This window comes from Catharus ustulatus, chromosome 21, assembly GCF_009819885.2.
Source record: "Catharus ustulatus isolate bCatUst1 chromosome 21, bCatUst1.pri.v2, whole genome shotgun sequence".
In the NCBI taxonomy this organism is placed as follows: domain Eukaryota; kingdom Metazoa; phylum Chordata; class Aves; order Passeriformes; family Turdidae; genus Catharus; species Catharus ustulatus.
The window spans coordinates 10,474,163-10,491,965 of NC_046241.1; the positions used below are offsets into that span (position 1 = coordinate 10,474,163).

At 55.9% G+C, this 17,803-nt stretch overlaps 5 protein-coding genes across 10 annotated transcripts in view; 2 read left to right on the forward strand and 3 right to left on the reverse strand.

The window, feature by feature from the left end:
• Positions 1-158: 158 nt before the first annotated feature.
• ARPC5L (actin related protein 2/3 complex subunit 5 like) lies at positions 159-3,240 on the reverse strand. Its single transcript, XM_042779887.1, is given in 4 exon segments — positions 159-720; positions 2,386-2,562; positions 2,813-3,015; positions 3,018-3,240. Coding segments are annotated over 4 exon segments (624 nt in total). The 5' UTR covers positions 3,199-3,240; the 3' UTR covers positions 159-657.
• A 119-nt stretch (positions 3,241-3,359) lies between these two features.
• On the reverse strand, positions 3,360-6,700 carry PPP6C (protein phosphatase 6 catalytic subunit). Its single transcript, XM_033077833.2, has 7 exons — positions 6,582-6,700; positions 6,344-6,439; positions 6,189-6,254; positions 5,662-5,803; positions 5,163-5,242; positions 4,827-5,036; positions 3,360-4,166 (listed from the first exon to the last, which is right to left on the reverse strand). Exons 1-7 carry the CDS (start codon positions 6,654-6,656, stop codon positions 3,918-3,920), a joined length of 918 nt encoding a protein of 305 aa, XP_032933724.1. The 5' UTR covers positions 6,657-6,700; the 3' UTR covers positions 3,360-3,917.
• Positions 6,701-6,786: 86 nt separating this feature from the next.
• On the forward strand, positions 6,787-9,029 carry RABEPK (Rab9 effector protein with kelch motifs). The gene is made up of 7 exons (XM_033077849.1): positions 6,787-6,845; positions 6,984-7,120; positions 7,198-7,350; positions 7,457-7,618; positions 7,861-8,010; positions 8,187-8,336; positions 8,523-9,029. Exons 1-7 carry the CDS (start codon positions 6,787-6,789, stop codon positions 8,783-8,785), a joined length of 1,074 nt encoding a protein of 357 aa, XP_032933740.1. The 3' UTR covers positions 8,786-9,029.
• Positions 9,030-9,495: 466 nt separating this feature from the next.
• HSPA5 (heat shock protein family A (Hsp70) member 5) lies at positions 9,496-13,441 on the reverse strand. Its single transcript, XM_033077832.1, has 9 exons — positions 13,337-13,441; positions 12,996-13,134; positions 12,569-12,800; positions 12,205-12,342; positions 11,826-11,938; positions 11,358-11,748; positions 10,849-11,086; positions 10,511-10,678; positions 9,496-10,370 (listed from the first exon to the last, which is right to left on the reverse strand). The coding sequence occupies exons 2-9, from the start codon at positions 13,109-13,111 to the stop codon at positions 9,811-9,813; spliced, it is 1,956 nt and encodes a 651-aa protein (XP_032933723.1). The 5' UTR covers positions 13,112-13,134; positions 13,337-13,441; the 3' UTR covers positions 9,496-9,810.
• Positions 13,442-13,708: 267 nt separating this feature from the next.
• The window catches only part of GAPVD1 (GTPase activating protein and VPS9 domains 1), a 32,648-nt gene continuing 28,553 nt past the window's right edge, over positions 13,709-17,803 (forward strand). For 4 of the 6 annotated variants that reach the window (XM_033077465.2, XM_033077463.2, XM_033077464.2 and 1 more), the window contains exon 1: positions 14,184-14,342. The gene's annotated coding sequence lies outside the window, so the exon portion shown is untranslated. The other 2 variants (XM_033077462.2, XM_033077461.2) reach the window with 2 other exon arrangements.

Sequence of the window (17,803 nt, forward strand, 5' to 3'; positions counted from 1 at the left end):
GAGCAGCTGAGCTTGGTCTCACTCCTACATCCAGGTCAGTGTTGAGGACAAATTCTCTAAGTGGCTGGAGTCAGGAGCAGTCCTACAAAGGTGGACACTGGGTTGGACTGGGTTACTGCAGGCCTGCTTTGGAGTAAGTGTCAGACTTTAAATTTAACTCACGTGATCCAAGAACTTTATTGATGCAGCAGGCACTTCACTTTACATTAACCCAAGCCCAGAGCCCAACATTCCTTCAGCACACGTTGAAAGCCGCCGTTCTAACAGCCCTTCTCCCACCCTCAGCTGCAGGATCTCGGCCTGGACACAGCTACCTTGGGACTAAGCAGGACACACAGGAGCTTGTATCACCACACCTGGCTAAAGCAGCATCTGGAACACCTGTTCACTTACAGTAATAGGAGGCAGGAGTGTGCCTTCTCTCTGCCTGTTACGGAAGGGAGCAGGAGAATGTCTTGGCTCCTGTATGTGATAGTCGGAATATGCAGGAATACCTTTACTCTTCCCCCACCTTTAAGGATAAAAGCATTCCAAGAGGAGGTTACTGTAGGATTTCAGTAGATTGCAATCTCTAATAAAGATGGACCAATGTAATTTCAGCTCATTCCTTCTTCTGAGTCCAAACCTGATCGTCACCTCTGTCCAAGTTAACAGTCTTTACACAGTCTTTCTTGCTGTGAGAACTCTTATTATGGAGCCCAGGCCTCCTACTGCCAGTGCCTGTGGGAAAGGAGAGAGGTTACAGAGTCACCACACCCCACACAGAATAAACACTGAAGACTTTAGCCACAGGAGGGACTATGGCTCTTCTCCAAAACTAGAAACCGTCATTCTCCACAATCTAACCAGCTTTTGGATCTCGAGGGCTCCAGTGCTGCATGTCACTGACAGAGCAGAATGTCTCACCTCCTGTATCCCTGAGAAGAGGAGGAGGAAGGGCTCACTTCAAGTTTCATTTGCGTCCCTCAGTGTGAACAATGTTTCCTTCTGAAGTCTAGAAGATGGAGGTGATTATGAAAAAATAAGTATTTAAGCTGACTGCTGAAAATGGGGCATTTACTTTGCAGCCAGTCCAACAGAGCACAGGGGTATGAGAGCAGTGTGAGACATGGCCCTGGGGAACACGACTGGACAAATGCAAACACCCACCTGGAGCAGGACCTGCAGGTGCTTCAGGCAGGTTCCTGAGCTACCAGACCTGCCACAGCCTTTTCCAGAGGACAGACTGGTACTACCACTGAGCTGACTGCTCTGAGCAAGCCACACATCCTACCACTACTGCAGCACAGCAGAACACCAGGCTTTAAACCCTGCCCAGCCTATTCAGACCTGCCTTGTTCTTTCACAACAGAGGATGAGATGCCTTTCATGTCCCTACATGCTCTGAGTACCAGTCAGGGTGGTGGTGTGTCACCTCCCACGCTGGGAGCACCACCCACGCTTACCTGAAAGCACCTCAGTGGAAACAACAGGAAAAAAAAAGAAAAAAAACCAAAACCAAGCAGAAACATGTTCTTCGCTGTCCTGAGAAATTCCCTCCACCCTTGTCAAGGCTTGGCAAAGCTGGTGACAGCAGCCAGTAGCTGGAGTGACACTGCATCAGCTTTATATACCACAGGAAAAAGCTCTGCACCTTGGGAAAATGACACCAGCCCTTGCAGCAGCTGCCCTGCACAGAGAGCTGCAGCATTCCCAGGGATCAGTTTTCCTAGAGCACTGACAGCCAGGGCTTCAGCTAAAACCCCTGCAGTGGGGCAAGATTTCACTTGGATTCCTGCCTGGGGGCAGTGGCACCCAGCAGCTGCTTCAGGGATGTGCCTCGACCCAGAATGTGCCTCATCCCATCACAGACAGGGAAGGAGGTTCCACAGTCAGCTGCTGAGAACATCCCACATTCCCTGTTTCACAACTGACATTCCACAGAAACACAAGAGGCCCCTGCTGGTCCCCAGTGGGATCTTTGGAGACCTCAGGATCCTCTCCTGGGCAAACCAAACCGGTTTGCTAAACCCTGTGACTCAGCTGATGCAGAGTGCCAAAGCTGAGGCAACCTGAGCCCCTGAGCTCGGCCACAGCTGCCCCGTCCCTGCGGTCACATCTCCACTCCCACCCCTTCTCCTCCTGCACACGCTGGGTGCCAAGGGCAGCACGAGGCTCTCTCCAGCAGGGAGAACTCCCTGCCACAAGTTTCCTCTCCCCATGGCAGAGGGTCAGGTTTGAAATACAGGCAAAGGCTTTGTGAATGCAGGCTCAAAGAGACCAAAGATAAAAAGAAACACTGAGCTCCTCAGGGGTGAGGCCCTGCCATCAGCTGCTTCTCCTCAGGGGCTCTCCTGAAACCACTGACCAGGACCCTGCTGAGCCAAGAGTGCCCCCAGCACGTACCTTTTCATGCCACTGAAGTAATATTGCACTGCTGTTTTCTGTTGGCTTTTCAAATCCTTTATAAATGTACTTCATTAACAAATCAACACCGTTTCTGTCTAAGGAATTCACCGCTTGTTCTATTTCACTGCTTTTAAAAGATGTGAGGACTTTAAGCATCGTTCCCTGGGCCTGCTCCTGGGAAGACAAGGCAAAGAGAGGAAAGTGAGAACAAGAACATCTGGGAACGATCCCAAGACTCGTGTTTGGCAAGAGACAGCCGCGCTCCAGGCTGGGCTATTCCTACAAGCGAGGTGAGCAGTTTGGGGTGAAAGGAGGAAGGGTTAAGCACACGGGCATCACCCACGCCAGCACAAGCTGAGAGATCTGTGCGGTGCCGCTGCCACCCAGAGCCCCAGCACCGCCCTGCCCGGCCCCGGCCCGGTACCTTCATGGCCTGGCTCCTGCTGCTGCCCGGGGAGCTGCGGATGGCCGTGTGGAAGGCCCGGAGCGCCTCGCCTGTGCGGCGGCGGGTCAAGGACTCAAACCGCGACCTGCGCTGAGCGGGGAACCGCGCCGGGAGAGCCGGGCTGCGGGACAGCCGGGCTGCGGCCCCGAGCGGCCGAGTGCGGCCGGCCCCCGGGACTCCCGCGGCCCCCGGGACTGCCCCGGGATTCCCCCGGCAAAAGGATATTGCCTGAGCAGCGCTTCCACCTCGGGGCCGGCATCGGGCTCGGCCGCCGCCGCCTCCTCGGGCTCCTCCACGAAGCGGTTCTCGTCGTACTGGTCGATGTCGAGGCGGCGGAAGCGGGACGAGAGCGTGCTCCGCGCCATCCCCGCCGCCCCGGCCCCGCGCCAGCCGGAAACGGCGCCGGCCCCGGCGGAACCGGAACCGGAACCAGCGCGGCCGCCCCGCCCCGCCCCGCCCGCGCGGGGCTCACCCACACAACACACACCGCACCGGCGGGGTCAGGAAAAACACAACAGAGCCTGGAAAAAATCCGAACAATGACTTTAATGTACAAATCCCGTCGCTGCAGCAGGTGCGCGGGTTTCATCGGGATCCCGAGGAAAACGGAACAAACCGGGAATGGGGAACAGCCCTTCACCGCTTTATTGGGATCCACGTAACACTCGGAAAGGCTGGCTCGGTCCTGCGCCGTGGAGGCAGCACGGGCAGCCCCGGCCCCGCCGCACACCGGGCACTGACTTTGCTGCTGAAATTTCTTAAAACTTACCAAAACAAAAAGCTGAACAAGAGACGGGCCCGAGCGGCTCCCGGAGCGTGGTGGTTAAAGAAATCGGTTCATCTAACCCAGGACTAGGCGAGGACTACATGCAGTAGTACAAATCTCAAGGACATATTACAAATACTCTGAAATTAATCTAGGGGAGGGGGAAAAAAAATTGCTACAGACACCATAATACACAATAAATTTAGATAATTTAAAAATAAAAAAGGCAAGAGGCAGCATTTCAGCAGCAAAGTGCTCAATAAAAAGTATATTGTAAAGGGGCAGGACAGGGAGAGGTGACAGCAGGCGGGCGAGGGCTCAGAGGAAGTACGGCGTGGTTGTCCTGGGAGGAATGACACGCTCTGAGTCTGGAACTGCGCGGAATAACTTTGGTTCTCTTGTATTTACATCTTTAAAGACCATGATGGACGCGATGTTCCCGCAGCGGTAGCAGTAGTTGGGAGCCGACCATACCGTTACCAACTTCTCATCAAACATGAATTTGTATCCTTCGTGGACGAGCTGGTGTGCTCTGCAGATCAGCTTCAGGTTGTTGATGTGAACAAACTGCAAGGGAAGGGGGAAGGTCAGTGTGCCCTGCTGCCCACAGAGCGTCCTGCTCCTGGCCCGGCCCTGCACAGCAACAGGGAGAACAGAGCAGGGGGTTTGGAGATCTGAGCAGTGAGAAATCCCTGTGAAATAAAGGCAGCAACACCCGAGCACTGAGGAACAGCATGAAATCCAGGCAGCAGGACTGTGCTGTCCCCAGGCACAGCCCTTCCTGAACGACAGTGCAAGGCTGATGTGATGTGGCCAGGTCAGAGCCTGGCAAGGCCAGTGTGTGGAGCCTGAGGAGTCTGCTCAGTGCAGACACAACAAAATTAACTCAATAATTGCTTAAAAAATGGTATTTTCCTCCCAGATCCTTAGGAAAGCATTCCACACAGAGCCCAGGCACACTAGTGAGTCCCACCACATCACACTTTTCAAAACCGTGATGGGTATTAATACATCTGGCAGTTACATTTGTTCTTTTAGGTTCAAGTGCCTCATTTTTTTCAGCTGGCACAAGCAAAGCTTCCCCATCACCACGAGTTACTGGCAGAGGAGTGACAGGGGAGGTCATTGTCTTGCAGTGCCCTCAGCCCACTCACACCACACTGAGCTGAGCCCCTCAGCTCCCCTGTGCCCACAGCTGGGCTGTGTGGCCCTGCACAGCAGCGTTACCTCGTTGGTGACCTTGGCCCCGAAGAGCCAGCCCGCCCCACGGGGGCTGATGGCCCACGTGTCCACGTCCTCCGGGTCCGACCACACCAGGTCGCAGAAGGCGCCTTTGTGAGGGATTTCCTGGTTACGTTCAATGGTCCGGATCTGGTCGAGGGTCTTGATGTCTGGGGAGAGGCCTCCGTGCACACACAGAATCTGCTCATCTATTAACTGCAGGGAAATGAGCCATGCACAGAACACTCAGCACTGCTGCCAGGGGAACCTGCACAGGTCACCACCTCTGCAGCTCCCATTCACACAGTCTGCTGGTGGTGTTAACGTGGTGTTTGCACTTACAGCTGCTATTGTGAGCATGTCAAAGACTTTGGTACAGTATCTCCAGGCATTTGCGTTCCCGTATTTGGTTTGGCACTCATCTGTTGGAGATAATGGTTTTATTCCTCATGGATCATGGCAAAACAGGCAACACAGGCAGAGCAAACACTGGCAGCAGAACCTGCACACTCAGGTGTGTCACACAAGCCCTGTCAGGAGCCCTGTGCTGGGTCCTGCTGCTGGCCAGGGCCACAACAAGCAGCACAAGGGACTGAGCACCTCATGCTCTGCCTGCACAACTGAATGTGGCACCACGACACAAGCAAAAACAAGGAGGAAAGGAGCAGCAAGATCTGCCTCAAACACATTCCAGTTCAGAAACACAATGACCATGTTAACACATGACAACACTGGAGCCCGTGTCCCACCCAGCCCACAGAGAGCCCTGGGTACCGTGGCCATGCCAGCAGGTTTCCCAAGGCAGAGCTGCTGCACACGTGTGTCACGAGGCAGGACTCACCGTAGAACCCGTACACCTGGGTGATCTGCCTGCTCTCGTGGTTGCCTCGCAGCAGCGTGATGCGGTCAGGCCACTTGGCTTTCAGTGCAAGGAGGTACGTGAACGTCTCGAGGCTGTAATACCCTCGGTCTACAAAGTCCCCCTGAGGGCAGAGACAGCCGTACATGGAGCAACAGTCACCCGGGAAAGTGCACAGTGACACATCTGCTCTGAACTCCCCGCTGTCACAAAGAAACCCAGCGCTGGAGGGCAGCCGGGATCTGCTCGGACCCACGGAGCTCTGGGCACTCGAAGTGACAGATGTGGGCTGGGCACTCCCCTCGCCGCTGCCCTGACATGACCCCGGGACTCCTGGGCAGGGCAGGACGCTGTGCCTCACCCCGCGGGGCTCCCGGCAACACCACCGGCGGGCAGGAGCCAGCAGCGGCCCCAGCGCCGGCGGGGCCGGGCGCTCGGGAGCCCCGCGGGATTTCGCCTCTGAGCCCCTGTCAAACCCAGCGGGGCCGGGCCGCGCCCGGCGCACGTACCATGAAGATGTAGTTGGTGTCGGGGACCTGCCCGCCGGTTCGGAACAGCTCGCACAGGTCATAGAACTGCGGGGGGAGAGAGGCGTGAGGGGCACCGGGCACAGGCAGCGACTGCGGCCCGGGGCTGCACCGGGAGTGGCCCGGCCCGGCCTTACCTGCCCGTGGATGTCCCCGCAGACGGTGACGGGCGTAGAGACGGGCTGGACGTTGGACTCCTCCAGCAGCAGGTCACAGACATAGTCACAGAGGCGCTGCGGGAGGGAGCGAGGCAGGGTCGGGGTCAGCGCCGGGACCACCGGCACCGCCCGCTCCGGCCCGCCCGGCAGCGCCCGCCCCGGCCCGCCCGGCCCCGGCCCGCCCCGGTCGGTCCCGGCCCCGCCGCCGCGGCCGCACCTTGAGGTCGTTCTCGGGCAGGTACTTGCAGAGCCGCGCGATCTCCACGTACTTGTCCAGGTCCAGCGGCGCCATCTTGGCAGGGGTTCGGGCAGAAGCGGCCCCCCCCACTTCCGGGCGGCGGAGCGCGCCGCTGGCGCGGGCGGAAGCGCAGGGCACTTCCGGCGGCACTTCCGGCCGGCCGGCCCGGGCAGCGGGCCCCGCCATGGCGCCGCGGGCGCTGCCGCTGCTGCAGCCGGGGCGGCGGCCGCACCCGGGACAGTGGTGAGCGGGACGGGGGCAGCGGCGGGCACAGCGGCGAGCGGGGCGGGGGTGCTGGGTGGACAGCGATGAATGGGGCGGGGGAACCGGCGGGACCCCGGGCCGGCCCAGCCCGCGCTGAGCGCCGCGCTTGCCCCGCAGGTACCAGCTGAGCCCGCACGGGGAGCGGCCCCGCGGCCGCGTGGGACTCGGCTGCCTCCTCCTGCCCGGCCGCGTCCTGCTGCTGGGCGGTGCCGACCCCGCCGGGGCCTTCGCGGACGCGCATTTCGTGGAGCTGGGTGAGGGCCGGGCCGGGGCGGGGCTGGAACCGGGACCGCCACCGGGACCGGGTCCGATCGCCTGTCCCCGTCCACAGCCTCGCTCCGCTGGGTCCCCGCCGGCTGGCGCGGACTGAGGCCGCGCTACGAACACGCCACGTTCCTGCCCGCCACCGGCCCCCCGCGCCTCTGGGTGTTCGGCGGTGCCCAGCCCGCGGGGAACCGCAGCTGCGTTCAGGTGCTGGACCCCGGTGAGTGCCCCAGATCCGTGCCCGGAGCGGGGCTGGGGCTCGGGGCTGCGGAACGGGCGTGGCTTCTGTTCTGTTGGTTGTTACGTTAATCAAACGTCTTAACTAGAAATAGGAACGTGGGAGAGCCCTGAAGTGAGGGGGGTGCAGCCACAACCTCGGACATTCCACACCTCCTCGGCGGCCATCGGGGCCCGTCTGTTCGTGTTCGGGGGTGGAGACAAGGGGGCAGAGCCGGTTAAAGACCAGCGGCTTCACGTGTTCGACACAGGTACTCCCCGCGGGCAGTGGGCTGGGAGCTTTGCCCTTGGGCTTTGGTCAGAGGGGTGGAAGTGCTGAGCTCTGTTGGGAGATGAGTCCCACTGGAAGGGTGGCTGTTCTTCTCTTGACAGGCCCTTATGTTCATGTGGTCACTGGGAATTCAGATCCAGTGGCTTGAGTGGGAAGCCTTGGGGTTTCTGGTCTGTAGAATTTCCAGTTTTCTTCCTAATGCGCATGTACTCCCGTTTTTAGCCACCCTGACCTGGTCCCAGCCAGAGACTCACGGTGATCCTCCTTCTCCTCGGCACGGACATGCCGTGGTTGCAGTTGGGACCAAACTCTTCATCCATGGAGGTTTAGCTGGAGATGTTTTTTACAATGACCTGTTCTGCATCGATACAAGTGAGTGTGGATGGAGGTACTGCAGGGCAGTACCTGTGTGTGATGTGCTTTGATTTGGGGGATTTTTTTCCTAAAATACTAGTTCTTAAGTGCTTGAAATATTAGCCTTTGTTTAAATCTGCGAGCTGTGTGGGGTTTGTATAATGCATAACCTTGGTGTTGTTTTCCTGCACCAGATGACATGAGGTGGGTGAAGATCCCAGCCACTGGGGACATCCCTGGAGGACGGGCATCCCACTCCTCTGCAGTGTTCCAGGACCACTTGTACATTTTTGGTGGAATAGGTCCAGATGGGACGCTGGATACTACCTACAAGTATCACACAGGTGGGGAGCTGCTCTCAGGGGTGCCAGGGTAGAGGGCAGACAGCTGGGGAGCACAGTACCTGCTCAGGTCCTGGGCTTCTCCCTGGAGTTACACCACCACAGGACTGAATGCTCAAACCTGTTTTAATTAATGTTGTCAATCCGGTGTGTGGTGTTTACAGCTGTGACTGTATCTTTGCACTGCAGGAAGGCAACAGTGGACACTCCTGCAGTTTGAATCTCCTTTGCCCAGTGGGAGGCTGGACCACGCCATGTGTGTCATTCCCTGGCAAGCTGAGGCGCACAGGGACACAGGAGAGACCCCAGCAGGTGACAGAGCCGAGCCCCTCCAGCAGGGCCTGGGTGAGGGCTGTGCTGAGGACACCTCTGTCCATCTGCTGTTCGTGTTTGGGGGGATGGACACAGAGGGGCAGATACACAGGGACTGCCTGGTCACCCTCATCGAGTAGTGTTCCACAGCCCCAGCTTCCTCCTGCGGGGTTAATTCTGTCCCTGAAGCCTGTCCTGACCTTGGGCAGCTGGACAGGGGCTCTGCCTGAACACGGTGCTGCTGCAGCCCCAGCCCAGGGGACCAGGGCAGGAGCCAAGGTGCTTCAAGGCACTGCTGGAGCTGGCACCTGACAAGGTCATTCTGGACTTAACTAATCCCATGGATTGGATAAGGATCAGTTAAATAAAGAGACCAAATTTCAATTAGGCTTCTTTTTTTATAAGAACCTTTATTAGGTGTAAACTACTTTTCATTTTTCAGAAAACTGGTCTGTTTCATATGAGACTTGAATAAAGCTCTGGAGTTTTAATACTGCAAGAAAACATAATTAAGCCAAACTCCTCACTCCCTGGTGGGCACAGCCACTACTGCAGGCAGTGGGTTCACTGGATAACCTCACTCTCCCAGCTCAATAAAAGTTGCCCCTTCAGCAGTTACTCAGCCTTGATCCCCCCCTTCCTTATCAGGATCTGTTGTAAAACTGCAGAGAGGTCCAAGTCCACCTACTTTCTTCAGAAACTGAGGCCCAGCTCCTGCTTTCAAACCTCCCACTCTCCCTGAGCCCTGAAAGGTGACCTTGAGGGGGGTGAGCTGCACTCCATCCTTCTTTAGGGTTAATCCAGATCCTGGCTGGAGCTGGGTAATGGAAATCACAGAACTAGATCAGAGTCCAGTGTAAATAACAAATTTATTGTGGTCACTCCAGGTAGAAAAGCTCTACACCAAGTTCACATGACCAAGTTGTTAAATAGAATGTTCCACTGCCAATACTTCTACACCCACATTTACACTCCCACCCCACTCCCCTCCCCAGACATCGAGCAACTGCTAACGAAAAGCAGGATACAGCCACGTCGGGCTAGCGGTTCCAGCTCCACTCACGAGTGAAGATTCAAAGTTACATTCCAAATTAAGAGTTCAATATTTTAAACAAGTGTTCCTGAGTCCAATATATACACACACCACATTCGGAGACGCCGGTATCTACAACTCATCCTTCTCTGCTGCCTCCTCCTCGCCGGGCGGGGGGCCAGCGCTGCCGTACAGCTTGCTAACAATGGGCTGAACCACCTCCTCCAGCTCCTTCTTTTGTGCTTTGAAATCTTCTATGTCCCCATCCTGATGGCTTTCCAGCCACTCGATCTTTTCCTCCACTGCTTTCTCTATTGTTTCCTTGTCCTCGGAGGACAGCTTCCCACCCAGCTTCTCCTTGTCCCCAATCTGATTCTTCAGGGAATAGGCGTAGCTTTCCAGCTCATTCCGGGCATCGATGCGTTCCTTCAGCTTCTTGTCTTCCTCAGCGAACTTCTCAGCATCGTTCACCATCCTCTCGATCTCCTCTGGCGTCAGCCGGTTCTGGTCGTTGGTGATCGTGATCTTGTTCTTGTTGCCGGTGCCCTTGTCCTCGGCCGTGACGCGCAGGATCCCGTTCACATCAATCTCAAAGGTGACCTCGATCTGGGGCACACCGCGAGGGGCAGGAGGGATTCCCGTGAGATCAAAGGTGCCCAGGAGATGGTTGTCCTTGGTGAGGGGACGCTCACCTGCAAGGAACACAGACAGGGTTACTTTCCCAGCTGTGGTGGCTAAGTATCTACAGCCTTTGTGACAATCAGAACGAGAATGAAAACCCTACAGCAGACAGACTCCAGCTGTCACACGGGCCACCACAGGTGACACCCACCTTCATAGACCTTGATGGTCACAGTTGGCTGGTTGTCAGAGGCTGTGGAGAAGATCTGAGACTTCTTTGTGGGGACAACGGTGTTTCTTGGGATCAGCTTGGTCATGACACCTCCAACAGTCTCAATGCCAAGAGTCAGGGGACAGACATCGAGCAACACCAAGTCACCTGCAACAGATCAAAGCCAAGGCTGTGACACAACTTCAACACAAAACACAACACTGCAGACAGGATTCCTAGGCCTCAGGGGCACAGAACTCCAAGGACTGGAAGAGATCCAAGTCTGTCTGCATCCAGTGTTGAGTAAACTCTTTAGGTGGCAGTGAAGGGGTCCTTACCTGTATCCTGGTCCCCAGAGAGCACCCCGGCCTGGACAGCTGCACCATAGGCCACAGCCTCATCTGGGTTAATGCCACGAGAAGGCTCCTTCCCATTGAAGAACTCTTTAACGAGCTGCTGGATTTTGGGGATGCGAGTTGATCCACCAACCAGGACAATCTCATCAATATCAGACTTCTTCAGGTCAGAGTCTTCCAGAACTTTCTGAACAGGCTTCATAGTGGAACGGAACAGGTCCTGTGAAGACAAAAACCCAAGGACTGTGAGACTGTATTCCAGCATGCCCCACTGTGCAGCCCTGGGGGTAACAAAGTACAACCACTACAGAGCAGAGATGCCAAACTGTGTGAGGCATAGCCTCAGCAAGGCCCAGCTCCCTGGCAGGCGACAGCTGCCTGCTTACAGAGTTATTTATACTCCAAAGTGCAATGTCACAGCATGAGATGCTGCACATTCCCAAGTCCCAATCCAGAGCTGAGGCTGTGTAACTTTACCTTTCTAAACTTACCATGTTCAGCTCCTCAAACTTGGCTCGAGTGAGTGTCTCTGAAAAATCTTCTCCTTCAAAGAAGGACTCTATTTCAATCCTGGCCTGGTGCTGAGATGACAAAGCTCGCTTGGCCTTCTCCACCTCCCGCCTCAGCTTCTGCACAGCTCTGTTATCCTTCCTAACATCTTTGCCAGTTTTCTTCTTGTAAAGCTTGATGAAATGCTCCATAACACGCTGGTCAAAGTCTTCTCCACCCAGGTGAGTGTCACCATTAGTAGCCACAACTTCAAAGACTCCGTTGTCAATTGTGAGGAGGGACACATCAAAAGTTCCACCGCCCAGGTCGAACACAAGGATGTTCTTCTCTCCCTCTCTCTTGTCCAGTCCATAAGCGATGGCAGCAGCTGTTCTGTACAGGGAACAGGCTGTCAGAGCTGGGGGTGCCAGCCCAGAGCTGCAGGGGGCAGGACAAGGTGAGGTACTCACGGCTCGTTGATGATCCGCATCACGTTGAGCCCCGCGATGGTGCCGGCGTCCTTGGTGGCCTGGCGCTGGGCATCGTTGAAGTAGGCTGGCACCGTGACAACGGCGTGGGTCACCTGGGCAGGGAGGGAGGCACAGCTTTGTTACAGAAATGACAGAAAAAAACGGTCTGGAAATAGTACCAGCCACTCTGAGCAGTGCTGGGAACAAGCAGCCCATCTTTAGAGATTAAGATCCAGCACCAGCTTAGCCCATGGAACAGGGCTGCTGAAGGGGCCTGCAGCACTGACTGTGATTTGGGATGGCAAGGTCATTCCTGACTCAGCCTACCCTGCTGCCATTTCCTAAAGCTGCTAATCCGAGTTGTTTTCAAGGCACTTACTTTCTTCCCCAAGTAAGCCTCTGCTGTTTCCTTCATCTTTGTCAGGACCATTGCAGAAATTTCTTCAGGAGCAAAAGTTTTTGTCTGTCCACCTCCAACATCAACCTGAATATGGGGCTTGGCTTTCTTCTCAACCACCTGAGGAGAAAAATTGATACTGTCTCATTCAACTATTCCAACTCATTCCGGTAGTTCTCTCTCTGTCTCTGAAGATGAAGCAAAACCTCTATGACAGGCATAACTTGAGTGCAGCTAACTCCAAGAACAGTTGTTTACACACCAATTCTCCCAGGGGGCACTGAGCCCCTTCTGACCAGAACAATTCCTCCCATCCAGGCCCCCCACCTCTGCACTCGGGGCCCACCTTGAAGGGCAGGTACTTGATGTCCTGCTGCACCGAGGGGTCGTTCCAGGTGCGGCCGATCAGCCGCTTGGCATCAAATACGGTGTTCTCCGGGTTGGATGTGAGCTGGTTCTTGGCAGCATCCCCGATCAGGCGCTCCCCCTCGGGGGTGAACGCCACATAGGACGGTGTGATGCGGTTCCCTTGGTCATTGGCGATGATTTCCACGCGCCCATTCTTGAAGACGCCCACGCTGGGGTTGGGGGGGGAAGCAGAACGGTCAGGCGGGGCCGCGGCCCGCACACATCCCCCCCCGCCTCCCCTTCTGCTCCTCCCTGCGCCCTCCCGGGCCCCGCAGCCGCTTCCCCGCGGCTCCCGTGGGCCCACAGGCCCTGCCTCCCCACACGGGCCCAGCACCGCCCGGCCCCCCGTGCCTGTCCCCACGCACCAGGAGTAGGTGGTCCCCAGGTCGATGCCCACCACCGTGCCCACGTCCTCCTTCTTCTCCTCGTCGTCCGCCCAGACGGCGCCCAGCGCCAGCAGCGTCAGCAGCAGAAGCCTCATGCCGACCGCTCACCTGCGCCCACCTACCGAGAGGCCGCCGGTTACACAACGGAGGCGCCACGTGCGTGGCCGCCCCCCCTCAGCCCTCCCCGCAACCCCCCTCACCGCGCCCAGCCCCCGCCGTGCGGAATCGCCCCCGTCCCCACCCGATCCTTCCGTGACCTCAGCCGCCATCCCCCCCTGACCGGCCCAGCCCCGCGCGGCCCTGTCGCGCCCAGCCCTCACCGTAGAGAAGCGCCGCGCCCCGATCACCGCTGCTCCGCCAGGCCGCGCCGCCCGCCCTTTTATACCCTCCGTTACCTCTTCGTGGAGCCTCCCCATTGGCTGCCGCGCCCTCGCTGGAGCCTCTCCATTGGCCGGCTGCTACCAAGCTGGCCTCCCGCGATTGGCGAGAGCCGCGCGACAGCTCCGCCGTGCCCGGCGCGCCCCCCTCGCGCCGCCCCATTGGTTCCACCCGCCGGCCGCGGCCACAGAGAAGCGTGAGCCAAGCGGAGCGTCCCCATTGGCTGGGCGGGACCAAGGCCGCGGGGTGGGGGGGCACTTCTGGAAGTTTCCATGGTTACCGGCCGGGGGAATAACCCACCGGTGGGGGGAGTGGGTGCCGCTGCTCCCGGGGGTACGGCCGGTACCGGGGCTACCGGGACACTGCCGGGAGGGAGGTGCGGGGAGGTTGGAGCCGGCCCGGCATCATGGCCGGGCCATGCGGGGTCTCCGGGCAGAGCCCCGTCCCTCCCCCGTCGGGGATGAGCTGACACGTGTGTGCCCAGCGCCCTGAGGCGACACCGGCACCCGTCCGCGGGCAGCCTCCGCCCGTCCCACCAGCAGGTCGCGAGGTCCCGCCATGTCGCGACACCAAGCCCCGCACGCACAAGCCGGGGCCGGGCGGAGCGAGGGCTGACGGCGGAGCGCAGCTCCCAGAGCGGCCCCGGCTCCGCCCGGTCCCGGCCCTCGCCCCGGCCCCGCTCCCCTGCCGGCCCCGGGACTACAAGTCCCAGGAGCGCCGCGGCCGCCTGCGCAGTGCCGCGCCCGCCCGGGCCGCAGCGGGAGCCGCCGGGGCGCTGGCCGGGTAGGGACACGCTCGTATCCCGCGACAGCGCTCGGCTTCCTCCCCCGAGGAGGAGGAGGGAGCGGTGGGAGGAGGAGGAAGGCCCGCGGCCTGACAAAACCCTTTGGTTTTTGCAGGGAAGCGAGCGGGAAGGCGGGCAGCCGAGGAGAGACGGAGCCGAGCAGGGTATGTCGGGTGGGTTTATCGCGATAGAGCGCCCGGGAGGCGGGGGGAGCGGTGCGGGGGCGGCGGCAGAAGTTGTCGGTGCGGTTTGCTCGGGGGTTCCTCCGTGCCCTTCTCCCCTGCCCGGCCGGCTCCGGCGCTCCCTGTGCGGGGACATTGGGGATCCGGAGCCCTTGGCAGCGGGGCCCGGGCGCCGCCGGGAGCCGCTCGCTGCCGCGGCTCCTCCGGGGCTTTTGTGTCCCGCAGGTTTAAAACTTGAAACTTGACGAGTGTGGTGACTTCCCTTTTCGGTTGCTCACAGACCCCGAACGCTGCAGAACTGGGTCCAGGCAGCACCGGGCTTTTTTTTTCTTGCAAAGTCATGATACCGCGCTCCTGAGAGCTGTTGGGATGGAGCTCTCGGAGCGAGCATGTGACACTACTCTCACCGATAGGTAAAGTGCTATTTTGGTGGACGATGCTGTTGACTCACGAGTAGAAGCTGCAATGTGAAGAGGATGGAGGGGAAGTGGCACGGGCAGTATGTGAAATGTGAAATCCTCTGTAATAGCAGCAGGATGGTGGCTTCAGGAAACACTCCTCTGCTGCTGCCGAGGAGGGTTCCAAAATATTTAAGATGTTCCACGCACGGGTTTTGATGTGAGATTTGTCAGATCATGGAGAATGTGCTCTCCTCAGTAGCAGCTGCCCTTCCTGGTGGGTGAGAAGGGAGCTGCTCTCAGAACAGGTTGGTTTTGTCAGTTTGAGCAGCTTCAAGTTCTGCGCTTGTTCTGACTGAAAGTTTATTAGTGTGACCCTCACCTAAAGGGAGCTCCACTTTCTAGCATCACAAGCAACTGGAATAGATTTTAGCCTGGTTATGTGCGTTTGTTGATTTTAATGCAACATGGCAATACCATAAAAGATAATTTAGTAGCCAGCTGATGCTGTGCTTTGCTGATGAGTGCCATTATGGGGCATGAGAAACAAGGTGCTCCTTGCAGGTGGATGGACAGTATGTCCAGGGCTGGCTGAGAGCAGCCTCTGGGCAGAAACACGTGAGGGATGAGTTCCATATTAATGTTAATTAATAATTAATAAGTGGACCTGCATTTTGTGTGTCTCACAAATGCCAGCGTGTTTGTGCTGGTGGGTGTTGTAACGTGAGGGTTCAGCAGTGAACCCTAGGTCATGGTGAGCCATCCTCCTGAAAAAAAGAGCTCTTTTAGCTCAACTGTGGGAGACAGGCAGTTAGCTTGTGCAAAGAATTAAGGCTTGAATAAGGCTTGTGTGAAGAAATAAGGCTTGTGAGAGGCTACTATAAATACTAGCGAGGAAAGAGGTACTTCATCAGGGCTGAATTAGCTTGGAAGCCATTCAGGCTTGCTTAGGAGTTATTTTTCAGCAGGATGGAGTGATTTTGCCTTGCCCTGCCCTGCCTACGTTAGATGTGCCCAAACTTGCTCTGGAAGTTGAGTCTTGCGTAGTGAGACTCAGGAGGAGCCAGTAACCCTGAGCAGGAAATACAGGAGGAGGAAGAAGGATCTGGTGTAGCAGCAGTATTTACCACTTCAGTTAATCTCTTTTCTGTCAACTGAATCACAGAAATATGCCACAGAGATGTGTCTCATTCCTGTATGTCACTGAACAAACCCACAGACTTAGCAAGGTGGAGTTCAGCTCCTGAAAATTCAATGTCATGTTTCCCAGGGCTTTTAAGAGTGGGAAATAATCTCTGTCCTGTGTTCATCAAAGGGCAGACTGCCTTAGGTTCTGAGCAAATGTGTGCTGCCAGCAGGGCAAGGCATCTCAGCTGCTGTCAGGTCATGCAGTCTTTGTTGTTGATATGTGGAGCATCATGAAGGGAAATTGTTTGAGTTGTTGAGCTAAGCTGCTCTTACTGTGTCACAGTTACTGCTTAAATGCTTAAGAGAGGAAAAAAAGGGGGGCAAAGTTAATAGGAATCTCAGAGCACTAATAAAGCAAGTGTAACTCCTGCAAGAACTATTGAATGGTGCATCCAGAAATACTTAGGAGGAATCTGAAAATAGTAAACAAAGTGCTTTGAAGGGGTCACCAGTGGGTGTGAAGGACAAACACAGTGTTAGAGACTGATGGGGGAAATCCTCTGACCTTGCTGTGTTGCCTGAGACCAGAGCAAGGGCAAGAATAGAGCCAGAGCAGGTGTGGGATGGCCCACCTCTCAGGTATTTTTGAACACACCTGCCTGTAAGCCTGCTCTCCATGTTCCCAGCCCCTGATGATTGCATCTGACTCTCCTGTCACTAACACTTTTTTTTGGTCGGAATTGTAAAGAAACATACAGTTGTGACTGAAGGAAAACTCTACCAGGGAGTGAGAGAAGACTGATTTCACTGAATTAGATTTCCATGAGATTCTAAGGAATAGCACAGAAGTGAATACATGGGGAGGATCCACATGGGCCACAGAGCACCTGACTCCTTTTGGAGGATGGACTTTTTACTCATGATGTAGTTCAGGTGTATTTCCAACTCTCAACTCAAAAGGATTAGAGTAACTCCCCAGTGGTTTGGGGTTGTGTTGGCATTCTTGGATTCTTTGGGGTTTATTTAACCTCCCTCCCACTGAGTATCACTTCTGTAGTCTGAGATGTTTCCTTTTTATAAGAGTTACACAGGTATTTCATCCCCATTCTATATTCCTATACACAGTTAAATTTTATGTGAGGGATAATCATCCCTTCCTGTCTTGGCTACATTAGTTTCTTCCTGTATACCAACTTATAATCAATATAAATTTGGGATATAATACAAGTTTAAAGCTTGCTGCCAAAATATTCCTGCATTGGAGGTATACAGAAAATGTCTCAGTCTGATGTGTGTGGCTACATGTGCCCACACTACATGTCTCATTCAAGTCTAATGGCACTCAAGATGCACACAAAAATCAAGTTAATTGTATGGTGCAAAGATACCCAATCCTACCTTCCACTTTCAGGACACAGTCCCAGCATTCTACATCACCATGTCCTCAGTGAAAGCCTCTTGAAATATATGTTCTTTAATACAAGTACAGCAGCTCTTCATCAGAGCTCTCCGTGTATATAGTCTCAAATTTTATTTTGTCAGATCAAATCCAAAATCCCTCTGGTTCTGAACATTTATTAGGCTTTAGCACAAAGGTCACCCTTTGTGACAACCCAAGAGACAACCCGACCAGGAGGGAGAGCCCCTCGCCCTCTGCCCTGCTGCAGGTGAAGCCCCAGGTGCGCTTTCGATTTTTAACATGGGCTCCAGAAACTTTCCCTGTTTGACATTTGTTGTGTTCATTCCTCAGAGAAACAGCCCTTTGTTTAACTACCAGGAAAACTTCTTGTCTTGCACACAACACCGCTATTAAGCTTGTAGGAGACGAGATTCTAAGCTCTTTTCTATAGAAGAAAGTACCTGGAATTTAACTGCAAAGTGGGTGAGAAATGCTTGAACAGTGGTAGTTAAGAGCCC

Bases quoted from the DNA above. Each gene is read 5' to 3' on its own strand.
- RABEPK (XM_033077849.1), top strand. From the start codon at position 6,787: ATGGCGCCGCGGGCGCTGCCGCTGCTGCAGCCGGGGCGGCGGCCGCAC. The intron at 7,121-7,197 runs GTGAGGGCCGGG...CCCCGTCCACAG, and splicing joins CGCGCATTTCGTGGAGCTGG to CCTCGCTCCGCTGGGTCCCC. The intron at 8,011-8,186 runs GTGAGTGTGGAT...TTCCTGCACCAG, and splicing joins CCTGTTCTGCATCGATACAA to ATGACATGAGGTGGGTGAAG.
- PPP6C (XM_033077833.2), bottom strand. From the start codon at position 6,656: ATGGCGCCGCTGGACCTGGACAAGTACGTGGAGATCGCGCGGCTCTGC. The intron at 6,440-6,581 runs GTGCGGCCGCGG...TCCCTCCCGCAG, and splicing joins TGCCCGAGAACGACCTCAAG to CGCCTCTGTGACTATGTCTG. The intron at 4,167-4,826 runs GTAACGCTGCTG...CTTCCCTTGCAG, and splicing joins GGGCCAAGGTCACCAACGAG to TTTGTTCACATCAACAACCT.
- HSPA5 (XM_033077832.1), bottom strand. From the start codon at position 13,111: ATGAGGCTTCTGCTGCTGACGCTGCTGGCGCTGGGCGCCGTCTGGGCG. The intron at 11,087-11,357 runs GTAAGTTTAGAA...TTGTCTTCACAG, and splicing joins AGTTTGAGGAGCTGAACATG to GACCTGTTCCGTTCCACTAT. The intron at 10,679-10,848 runs GTAAGGACCCCT...GATCTGTTGCAG, and splicing joins CTCTGGGGACCAGGATACAG to GTGACTTGGTGTTGCTCGAT.